This window comes from Henckelia pumila, chromosome 4 (genome assembly GCF_033568475.1).
Source record: "Henckelia pumila isolate YLH828 chromosome 4, ASM3356847v2, whole genome shotgun sequence".
NCBI lineage: Eukaryota > Viridiplantae > Streptophyta > Magnoliopsida > Lamiales > Gesneriaceae > Henckelia > Henckelia pumila.
In genome coordinates this window covers 136295839-136307575 of record NC_133123.1, presented here as the reverse complement: position 1 = coordinate 136307575, position 11737 = coordinate 136295839, and the positions used below count along the sequence as shown (strand labels likewise).

General features: G+C 40.0%; 1 protein-coding gene across 1 annotated transcript in view; it reads right to left on the bottom strand.

Moving 5' to 3' along the window:
* Positions 1-6874: 6874 nt before the first annotated feature.
* The window catches only part of LOC140861828 (heat shock cognate 70 kDa protein-like), a 68412-nt gene continuing 63549 nt past the window's right edge, over positions 6875-11737 (bottom strand). Inside the window, exon 2 of the mRNA XM_073264832.1 lies at positions 6875-7802. Within this exon, the coding sequence (XP_073120933.1) occupies positions 6875-7802 (928 nt within the window). The remainder of the gene's footprint in view (positions 7803-11737) is intronic.

Below are 11737 nucleotides of genomic sequence, written 5' to 3'. Positions count from 1 at the left end.
TTGTTGATGCATGGATATTTGCATTGTAGTAGCAATAGACTGGACTAGTAGGGTTGGAGTCTAGGTCAGTGGAGCTAGGTTTGACCAGCAGTGTTAGAGGTACGTAAGTACTGACCGAGATAGCCGGCATGATATATTTGCTTACACCTTTCCGGAAAGTGATGAGGTTTGGTCGCAAGGGTAAGCTGACACCTAGATTTATTGGTCCTTTCGAGATTCTCGAGAAGGTTGGGGATGTTGCTTATCATTTGGCCTTGCCACCCGATCTTTCGGAGATCCACGATGTGTTCCACGTGTCCTTGTTAAGGCAGTATGTGGCGGATGAGTCGCATATTTTGCATCCGACCGAGGTAAAGGTAGATTGCGATCTATCGTATGTGGAGAAACCCCTGCGAATTCTTGACAAGAAGGACAAGGTACTTCGTAACAAGCGCATACCATTGGTTATGGTACAGTGGCAACGCAGAGGGACAGAGGAAGCTACTTGGGAGTTGGAGAGCCGGATGTTAGCCGAGCACCCCGAGTTATTTTGAGATTTTGTACTTCTTTGTATCGAGTTATACTTGTTCAGTTGTAATAAAAAACATTTGGTTGGCTATTTATGTTTTCCTCTTAGACTTAAATTTCGAGGATGAAATTTTTTAAGTGGGGGAGAATGTAGTAACCCGCATTTCTAATTAGTGATTAATGAGTAAATAATCACGTGATAATGACTAGATTAAGTAAAACATAATTAAGTAAGTTCCTGTTGGGATAACGGACTTCAGAAATGTATTCAGAGCACTCAAATTAGTTGAATTGGTTCAGCAGGATCGGACGGTCCGAAGAGGAGTTCGGACGATCCAAAGTGGATCGGAAGCTCCGTGCCAGGATCGGAGGCTCCGATCGAGATCGGACGCTCCATCGGCAAGATTGGAAGCTCCGATCTGGACCAGGGCACACGTCATCGCTTACATCAACAAGGTGACATCATGGCTAACGTAATATTGAGCGATCGGATGCTCCGAAGGTGCGATCGGAGGTTTCGATTGAGTTCGGACGGTCCAAACCGGGTTCGGAGGCTCCAAACGTTGCCTATAAATAGAGGGTCCGAGAATTCATTTTCTCGCACCAATTTCCTCTCTTCTCTCTCAATTCCTAAGCCTTCTAACTCAGATATAGGGAGATCTAGGCATCCTACGGGGAATCCGGAAGTGGCTTAGTAATCTAGACGTCGTCGCGGAGCTACGGCCTAGTTTTGAGGCTATCTTCAGCAAAGGGCTAACGACGGACGCAGGTATAGCTTTGGCATCCTAAAAATATTTAGGAGTATGCAATAGCTTAGTTAAGGCTTTTAGATCTTAATTGTTGATGCATGGATATTTGCATTGTAGTAGCTAGTAGACTGGACTAGTAGGCTTGGAGTCTAGACCAGTAGAGCTAGGTTTGACCAGCAGTGTTAGAGGTACGTAAGTACTAACCGAGATAGCCGGCATGATATATTTGCTTGTATGTTGCATGAGTATGTGCTATATGTTTTACCATGTTTTAGCATGTTTTATCGTCTTAGCACATACATGATTTTACGTGTGACTGCATCCGCAGAGATGTGAGTCATTGACAGCCTCCATAGGGAAAATTGACCTTATTTTGGACTCAAGTCAGGTATGGCAGTTTCCATATGAGGCTTGCATCCTGTTTTGGATTCGGGTCAGGATGGGGTTGGCTCAGCCCTGATATGGAGTATACGAGTACCCCGCGGAGTAGCTCTCTAGCCGGTACTGTATATTCCCGGCGCCATGAGCAAGTGTTTTCACTTGAGTTTTAAATCATCTGCGTGCGCATATTTGTATTTATATCATTGCTTCGTATTGAGCGTTCTAGCTCACGCCCCTGTGTTTGGGTATTGTATACCTTGTGGCGGGGCAGGTTTGAGGCTGGACGGTCCTGGCGGCTCTCAGCAGGATTGAGCTTGGGGAGTGCGAGGTTGTAGAGGGTAGGGATTTATTTACCCTGAACCTTCGATTTGATTGTATAACAGTATTTATACACTTGTGATAGCGTCGGTTGTATTCTGTCGATTGGATTTGTTGTATTTTAATTATCCGCACTTTACGCTTTAAGCTTTTATTGCGTGCGCTTTTATTATAACTCTGATTAGGTAGTGGATCCGGGTTGGGTCACTACAAAATATCACTCGAATGTCTTCCTCCACGCTTGTGATCTATATGGCTTTGAACCACCAGAACTAGAGGAACTACTTTCTTGCTTCTTGAACTGTTTACCTTTGGGACTAAAACGATCTCTTTTGTTTCTATTGCTGCCACCTCCTTCATACCTGCTTTGCTGTATTTCCTCAGTACGTGTTTGGATCTTTGATGAGACCTTGGTTCCTTTGCCTGAGCAACGGCACCAGTGTTGTCGCAGTACATCGGAACTGGACCAACAGCTTCAGGAATTACGCCCAACTCTTGGACGAAATTCCTCATCCAAACGGCCTCTTTAGCAGCAGTTGATGCTGCAATGTATTCTGCCTCAATGGTGGAATCCACTGTGGTGTCTTGCTTGGAACTCTTCCAAGAGACATCACTGCCATTGAGCATGAATATAAATCCAGAGGTTTACTTCGAGTCATCCACGTCTCTTTGGAAGCTAGAGTCGGTATAGCCTTCCAATTTCAATTCTCTTCCTCCATAAACCATGAATATATTCTTAGTCCTTCTCAAGTACTTAAGAATGGCCTTCACGGCTTTCCAATGCATTTGATCGAGGTTGGCCTGATATCTGCTCGTGACACTCAGAGCAAAGGCTACATCCGGTCTGGTAGATATCATCCCATACATAATACTACCTATGGCTGACTCATATGGTATGTGTGTCATTTTCTCTATCTCTTCGTCAGTCTTGGGACACATAGACCTGGATAGAAAAACTCCATGACACATAGGTAGATGTCCTCTCTTGGACTCATCCATAGAAAACCTTTTCAATATGGTGTCGATGTAGGTTGCTTGAGTGAGTCCTATCATTCTCTTAGATCTATCTCTATAGATCTGTATCCCTAGAATATAGGAGGCCTCACCCAAATCCTTCATCGAGAATCTACCTGATAACCATATCTTTGTTGACTGCAACATCCCTACGTCATTCCCAATGAGTAGGATGTCATCAACATAAAGCACTAAGAACGTCACCGCATCCTTAACTACTTTCTTGTACACGCACGGTTCCTCCGGGTTTTTGATGAAACCAAAGTCCTTTATTGTTTCATCAAATTTCTGGTTCCAACTTCTTAATGCTTGTTTGAGACCATAAATTGATCTCTGAAGCTTGCATACCTTATGCTCGCTTCGCATGGATGTGAATCCCTCGGGCTGCATCATATAGATTTCTTCCTTAATGTTTCCATTAAGAAATGCAGTCTTCACATCCATTTGTCATATCTCATAGTCATACCATGCTGCTATGGCAATAAGGATTCTTATGGACTTGAACATTGCGACTGGTGAAAAGGTTTCATCATAGTCTCCTTGTCTTTGAGTATAACCTTTTGCTACCAATCATGCCTTGTAGGTTAGTACCTTGCCATCAGGCCCAAGTTTTCTCTTGTAGATCCATTTACACCCTATTGAAACAATTCCATCGGGAGGATCTACTAAAGACCAAACTTGGTTTGTATGCATCGAGTCTATTTTCGACTGCATAGCATGAAGCCATAAATCCGAATCCGCATCAGAAATTGCTTCCTTGAAGTTTCTTGGATCACATCCAAAGTCGGATTCACTTTGATCCCCTTCAAGAAGAAGACCATACTAGAAGTCCTGTCTAGGTGTAGGCGTGTCCACTGAAGGTTCTTGAGGTGTGGGATCGTTATTTTGTATCTCGGGTTCTTCTCGAATTTCTTCGAGTTCCATCATCTTGCCTTTCTTATCTAATAAGAACTCCTTCTCCATGAAGGTAGCATTCCTCGAAACAAACACTTTTGTTTCATTAGCATGATAGAAATAATATCCGATTAAATTCTTCGGATATCCTACAAAATAACATAAGGTGGATCGACTATCCAACTTATCTCCCACTGTCTGCTTCACGTAAGCAGGACATCCCCAAATCCTTAAGTACGAATACTTAGGAGCTTTGCCATTCCATAACTAGTATGGAATTTTATCTACTACTTTAGTGTGGACATTGTTCAACAACAATACCGTCGTTTCAAGCGCATAGCCCCAAAACGAAGGTGGGAGTTCAGTGAAGCTCATCATAGATCGAACCATGTCCAACAAAGTTCGATTGTGACACTCCGAGACACCATTCAGCTGAGGTGTCATAGGAGGAGTCCATTGAGAGAGAATCCCATTCTCTTTTAGATAGCTCAAAAACTCGGTACTTAAGTATTCTCCACATCGATCCGATCGAAGTGCTTTAATACTTCTACCTTGTTTTTTTTCTACTTCAGCCTTGAATTCTTTGAACTTTTCAAATGATTCAGACTTATATTTCATTAAATATAAATACCCATACCTAGAATAATCATCAGTAAAGGTAATGAAGTAGGTGTGACCAAATTTAGTACCGATACTAAATGGTCCACAAACATTTGTATGGATCAAATCCAACAGGTTTTGACTACGCTCAGGCTTCCCTTTGAAAGGAGATTTAGTCATTTTTCCTTTTAGGCAGGACTCACAAGTAGGTAGAGAGTTAATATCAGACATATCAAACATGCCCTCTCCCACTAGCTTGTTCATCCTCCTTGAGGAAATATGACCTAGCCTAGCATGCCAAAGGTTTGCCGGGTTTTGACTATCGTTTTTCCTTTTATTTGTTGTTACCGATTTATCAACATAATTAATTGGAACGTCTTTTAATTTTAAGTTATATAGATCATTTTCAAGTTATCCATTTTCAATCAAACATTCATTCTTGTAAATATTGCAAATCCCATTTACAAAATTACAAGAAAAACCATCTCTATCAAGCATAGAAACAGAAATAATGTTTTTAACTAAATCTTGCACAAATAAAACATCTCTCAATAATAACTTAAAATTGTTCTGCAAAACTAAATAAACGTCTCCCACTGCGCTGGCTTCAACTCTGGAACCATTTCCGAGCCTCAACTGGGTCTCACCCATCCTAAGCTTATGACTTCTTGTCATCGCCTGCAAATCATTGCAAATGTGAGATCCACATCCGGTATCCAATACCCAAGAAGTAGTATTAAGTGAAACATTTATTTTAATGTAAAACATACCCTTTGCAGTTCGCAACTGCTCGAGGTATTCCTTGCAGTTACGTTTCCAATGACCGGGTTTCTTGCAGTGATGGCAAACATCTCCAGATATGTTCACGTTTGAAGCTTTTGTCTTGCCCTTATTCTGTGGTACAATTTTCTTGGGTGGGGCAGAACGTTTCTTACCCTTTCTACTTGGCCCCTTCTTGGAGTAAGAAGAGGAGCCAACCAAGAGTACCGGTTTATCCTTCTTTAATGTGGCCTCATAAAACACAAGCATATTGACCATCTCTTCAAGGGTGGCCTCTATCTTGTTCATATTGAAGTTCACCACAAATCTGTCAAACGACGAAGGAAGTGAAAGAAGTAACAAGTCCGCATTTAGTTCATGCTCCAATGTCAAATCGAGTGTTACCAACTTTTCAATGAGCCCAATCATGTGTACCCCATGCTCACGGACCGAAGTCCCATCTCGCATGCGGCATGTCATGAGCTCTTTGACGGTGGCATACCTCTCCGACCTTGACTGAGCTCCAAAAAGTTCCTTGAGGTGCATGTGTATGTCAGCAGCATTCACGGCATCCTCAAATCGCCTCTGGAGTTCATCAGACATTGAAGCTTGCATATAGCATTTAGCCTTGATATCATGGTCCCACCATTGATCAAGTTTTGCCAATTATTCCGGACTTATATTAGCCGGTGCTTCCTTTGGAGGATTCTTTTCTAACACGTAGAAAATTTTCTCCGAGTTTAGAACAATCTTTAATTTACGGAACCATTCCGTATAGTTTGCGCCAGTCAATTTGTTTTGTTCGAGAATTGAGTATAGTGGATTTCGCGAATTCATTGTAATGAAATACTGAAAAAAAAACAGACAATAATCAGTGATTGTTTAATTAATCTACTAAGACATAAAATATGGCAAGATTTAATTTTATGAATTTTACTCCCACTATTTTAACGATTTCACTATCCTCTAGTGAAAACGGGAAACTTGTTTTCTTAGTGGGAACATGGAGTCCAATTGACAAACTATAGTCCCGAATAATATCAGCCAACCATAATTTTCAAAAGATAGAGCTCAATTGCTTTCAAAGCAACCCCCATGTTTTTACCTCATGTCCAATAAGGGCCCAATAATATGATGCCGTTTAATGTGACATGTCAAGATGACCCATCAATATTAAGTTGTGATGGACGGTCGCCATGTGAATTTCCAATAATATGGGCCAATCCTATGGGAGTTCCACCCAACTTACAACATGTGTCGATCCAATGTACAACTTTTCGACGAACGGCCCCCCCCAATAATATGAGCCGAACCGTGCCCGCGGGTAGCATCTCATACATTGATCGTTGATGGAAGGTAGGAACATTTAAACAATATTTAAATTTCCTTTTGTTTATCTTGATATCAATTTTAAATCATATTTAAAATGAGGGATTTTTAATTTTGAAAATTGTCTCATCATGCAATATTTGTATGCTTGCGGGATTCATACAATTTAGTCTAAACATGCATACATCAATAATATCATGTATTATTTAAAGGATGATCGATCTCAATCACTAATCGACCTGTGGTTGCCAATCATGAGTCTAAGTCCAATCCTAGGTGATATGAAAGTATGCAATGCAATCCTATTACATTGAGCTTTCAATTTACATTTTTTCGGTCTTTATTGTCTGTTGGGCCCTGTTGTCGCTTACTCTAGGCCTTTCACCCTCGTACACTTTGAACAACATACTAGTTTGGTCATCGCAACTAGTGAAGTAAGATGCTTCTTTCTTCGTGGGAAAGGTAGTATTCCTGCCAACCACTACACTCATTTCATCGACAGCAACGCCTACACCAAGAGACAGAGAGGTGACATCGTACAATATTAGGTTTTGGATCTTGTCACTACCTTGTTCTGTCAAAATCGCGGCTTGAACTGCCGCGCCACAGGCTACAGCTTCGTCGGGGTGAATGTTTTTGCACAACTCTTTGCCATTGAAGAAATCCTGAAGCAATTGTTGCACCTTTGGAATTCTAGTGGATCCACCAACGAGCACCACGTCGTGGATGCTCGTCTTGTCCATCTCGGCATCCTTGAAACACTTTTCAACATGGCCTATGCATTTCTCGAACAAATCCATGTTCAGCTCCTCAAATTTGGCACGCGATATTTTAGACTCAAAATCGACCCCGTTGTACAAAGCATCGATTTCAACAGTCGTGTGTGCCATGAAAGACAGGTTCCTCTTTGCTCTCTCACAAGCTGTCTTCAACCTTCTCAATGCTCGTGACTTGTTACTTATGTCCTTTTTGTGCTTCCTTTTGAGCTCTTCCAAAAAATAATTTACCATTCTGTTGTCAAAATCCTCGCCTCCAAGGTGGGTGTCCCCTGCAATTGACTTAACCTTTATGACACCATCAGTCATTGTTAGAAGAGAAACATCAAAAGTACCACCGCCAAGGTCGAAAATAAGCACATTCCTTTCACCACTGGACATTTTGTCAAGACCATAGGCAACTGCTGCCGCAGTTGGCTCCACAATGATGCGCAAGACATTGAACCCTGAAATAGTTCCGGCTTCCTTGGTCGCCCTTTGTAGTATATTAATTTGTATATATATCTTATATTAATTAATTAATTAACTAGCAACGAGATCCCGCCCTGCAATTAAGTGCCCCGGCAGTTCTGGTGACTGAACCCACAAGAGAAACTGGTCTAGCACTTAAACTCGACGCCCTCGAATGCGCAGCCCAAGCTCCACCACCCGATTGCCGGAAATAGGCGCCGTTCAACATCAGATCGCCTTCCGATCTCCAGTTCCAGTGCATCCATTGACTTTCCGGCGCATCCTCGTGCTTCATCACCTACAATATATATATATATATATATATATATATATATATATATATATATATATATATATATCATTAACAAAACGTCATGCTAGCTCTATATATATGATTATATTTGAATAATATATAAAAAATATTACCTCTTTTCTAAATCTATCATTGGGTGCAAGGAATCTGTTCCCGTGGCTATAAATGGTAGGATCAGCACTTCCACCAATCGCATACATTTCCCAATGAGTATAGTCATTGTTCACCACATGGAAATACCCAAGCCTACACCTAGGCATCCTTTGTACAGATTTGGACAAGCTAAAAGACATCCTAAACATCACATTTGAAAGGTAAAAGTGGACTACTATTTGATTGGGATTATAACTCGAGATGGTTTGTATCGAGTTCTCCTAAATCACATACTTATTTGCTTAGTTGCTTTTATATGCTCTTCTATGCTATGTTGAATGAGTCTTTGATATAATGAATGCTTTGATTATGATATATGTTGCATTCATCTTGAAGACTTGTTTCTTGATTTTGAAATGAACAGAAACGTTTGAATAGACGATTTGAGGGATTGTATATGTATGGTCTGGGTGGTTGTTTTAGCCTAGCGTCTGATTTACATATATGATGGCTTCAAAGTCTAGAGAAGTGAGATAAGTAGCCCCACCTCGATCGGGAGAGTCGGTGGATTAGTTATGATATCTACTTTTCGGGATCCCAATCGACGAATGAAGAGATGAACCTTGTTTTAAAACATGCATTGAAGTTATGTTTTTTTATATCATGATCTTGATATATGTTTGTATGCATGTTTAGTTGCTTTTACTGGGAAATCTATTTCTCACCGGAGTTATCCGGCTATTGTTTTGTTGTATGTGTCAGTGCAATAGGAGGGAGTGGAACCGGGCAAAAGCGAATGTGAAGAACAAGGGAAGAGAAGATAGCGTGATGATCCGAGTTTAGATGAGTTCTTGTGCTGTCAATGTTAGAGTTGAGTCCAAAACCATGAACATGTTATAGCTACTTGTTCCAAGACTTGTAGTTGATCTAGTTGATGTATATAGGATTTGAGATGTATCTAAATCCTTGAGACAATATAATGTAGCTTGATCTTGAATATATAACATTGCTTTTTGCATGCTTTGTGGGCTTTTTGATTATGTTTATAAGGCCTTGTGATGATTCAATTCTATCAACTTTATCATGTGAGAATGCATGTTGGCTTATGATAGTTGAATAGGCTTTGTATGAGTTGATATTGGATGAAAATGCATGAAGGAACTTGTAACACCCGGTATTTTCAGTACGTAAATCCGCATGCATAATTAGGAATTTAATTAATTTAAAATTTTAGATTTATGGGTTAAATAATTATGTGAATTATCTGTGCTTATTTAAATGATTTTTTTTTAAGTATTTAACCCATAAATAGAGATTTTCCTGATTTATGATATTGTATTATTTTATCGCGTTGACGAGACCGTGGACGGACGAGATGACAACTTTCTACCCAAATTATTTTATGAGTCTTTTAGGAGCCCGAAAATATTATTTTGAGTTTTATTTCCTCAAAATTATCAGTATTTAATTTTATATAATTTTAGAAGTCCATTTTTACCCAAATTAAGCCAAAATAATAACTTTTAATTATCTTTAAAATTCCCTTAATATAATATTTCGGGATTTTTATGTTTATTATGATATCTATTATTTTTTTTTAAAGCCTAGATATATTTTTATTTATGTCATTATCTTGAAAGTTATTCCCTATCTACCCCAAGGCCAACCCTCACACGCTCAAATCACTTCTCCCTCACCCTAGCCGTCTCCCTCACCTCTCCATTCTTTTCCATCGACAGCAACATCAAGGAGGAAGCCATAGACCTTTATTTTTAAAGATTTTTCGAAGGTTGCTCGTCGTAGTCGTCCGGAATCGTCTTCACGTTCTTCCCATCTACTTTCTACGATTTAAAGGCATGTTTTTCTTCCCTTTTTAAGCACCATATCAGTATGTATTATGTAGGTGTTGTGTACGTGTCGAAATCCTCAAATATTTTCAGATTTTAAATGGTATCGTTTGATGTTTGCACCTTGTTTATGTGTTTTGTCATCATCTCACGTTTTTTATTTAGCATGGGCGTGCATGGCTGCTCGGCCAAGATTCATGGGTGTCCTAGGGTCCCTAGAATTGGGCTAGTTGATCGGTTAAGGTTGGAGAAGGGCTGGAACGAAGCAAATCGAATTCTGTCATGGGTGGCTCGCACAGGTTCGGTTCGTTCAGGTTTTGGGGCTGTGGGAGAATGCTTCGTTCTCCCTCCTCAGGCCATGGTTTAGAGTGAGGTTTGAAGGGTTAGAACTCCCTTGATGTTGGATAAGATTGAGAAGTGGTTTCACAAAAAAATATGGTTGGAGTAGGGAGAACGATTGAATTTACGGCAGCCGCTCAGGGCTGGGTGCGAGCTGGGGGACAGCCTGTTGCAAGGCTTCGTTCTCCTTCCTCGGACCACGGTTTGGGCTGGTTCTTGGCTTGATGGAAACGTCTAGATGTGGGCTACATCCTAGATGTGGTTCTCCGGCCGGTGGATGGCCGGAGCAGGGCGGCCGTCGGTGTTCTTTGCAGCTGCTCGCGGCCGAGGGCTGTGCTAGAGGGGGAAACGGGTTTTGGGTTTCAAGGTGGGTCCGAGTCGAGTCATAGGTTCGGGTCGGGGTCAGTAAGTCATGGGTCATGTTAGTTGGGTCCGAGTTCGGGTTAAGTGAGTCGGGCTCGGGTATTTTTATTTTTAAGTTTTAAGTTTAATTAAGGGTTAAATGGGCTTAATTAAATCCCAAAATTTGATTGGGCTCCATTTAATTATTTGGGTTGAATTTAATTGTTATTGGGTTTAATTAAATTAAATTAAGTTAGCCCAATAATTTTATGGGCTTGGGAGCCCATGGAAGTTATTGGGCCAGTTTTTGGGCTTTTTAGCCCATTGGGCCAGAATAGGTTGTTATTAGGCCAGGAATACATTAATGGGCTTGAATAAATTAATTGGGCTTAGAAATGTATTTTTGGGCTTAAGTTTGTTAATGGGCCATTTTCAGTGTTAATGGACCAAAATTTAAGAAAATGGGCTTGAGTGTTAGAGCCAGCAGTTCAGCACAAACCATGAGAAATTGCATGTGTCATAATTATATATTTAATTATTTTATGCATGAAAGTTATTTTAGTATTTATATGTTAGTATAAAAATTAAATTAAATATATATGAAGGACACACATTTTTATTTAAGTACATGCATTCATGAAATAATTTTATGGCATGATTTTATGTTTAAGGTTGAGCAAAAAAATAATTTTATGTTGGAAGTTGATGTAGTGTGACAATTTAAGGGGGACAAGACCCTACATGTTAAGGGCAGTTTACTGTCAATTTAAGGGTAGTTTACTACCAGTAAGAGGTAATTCGTAACTGCCACGTACGTTGGTTCTAAGAGACTGATCAGTCGAACTTTTAAGTTTAAGGTTACACTACGGATATGACCATGCGATGTTAGAAAAAAATGTTATGCTCAACAATGTTTATGTATGTAATATATGATTATATTTAAGTTCAAGTTTAAGTAAGATTTTAAGTTATAATTCATAATTTTTAAGCATGCTCATTCATGTATATGTTATTTATTAGTATTCC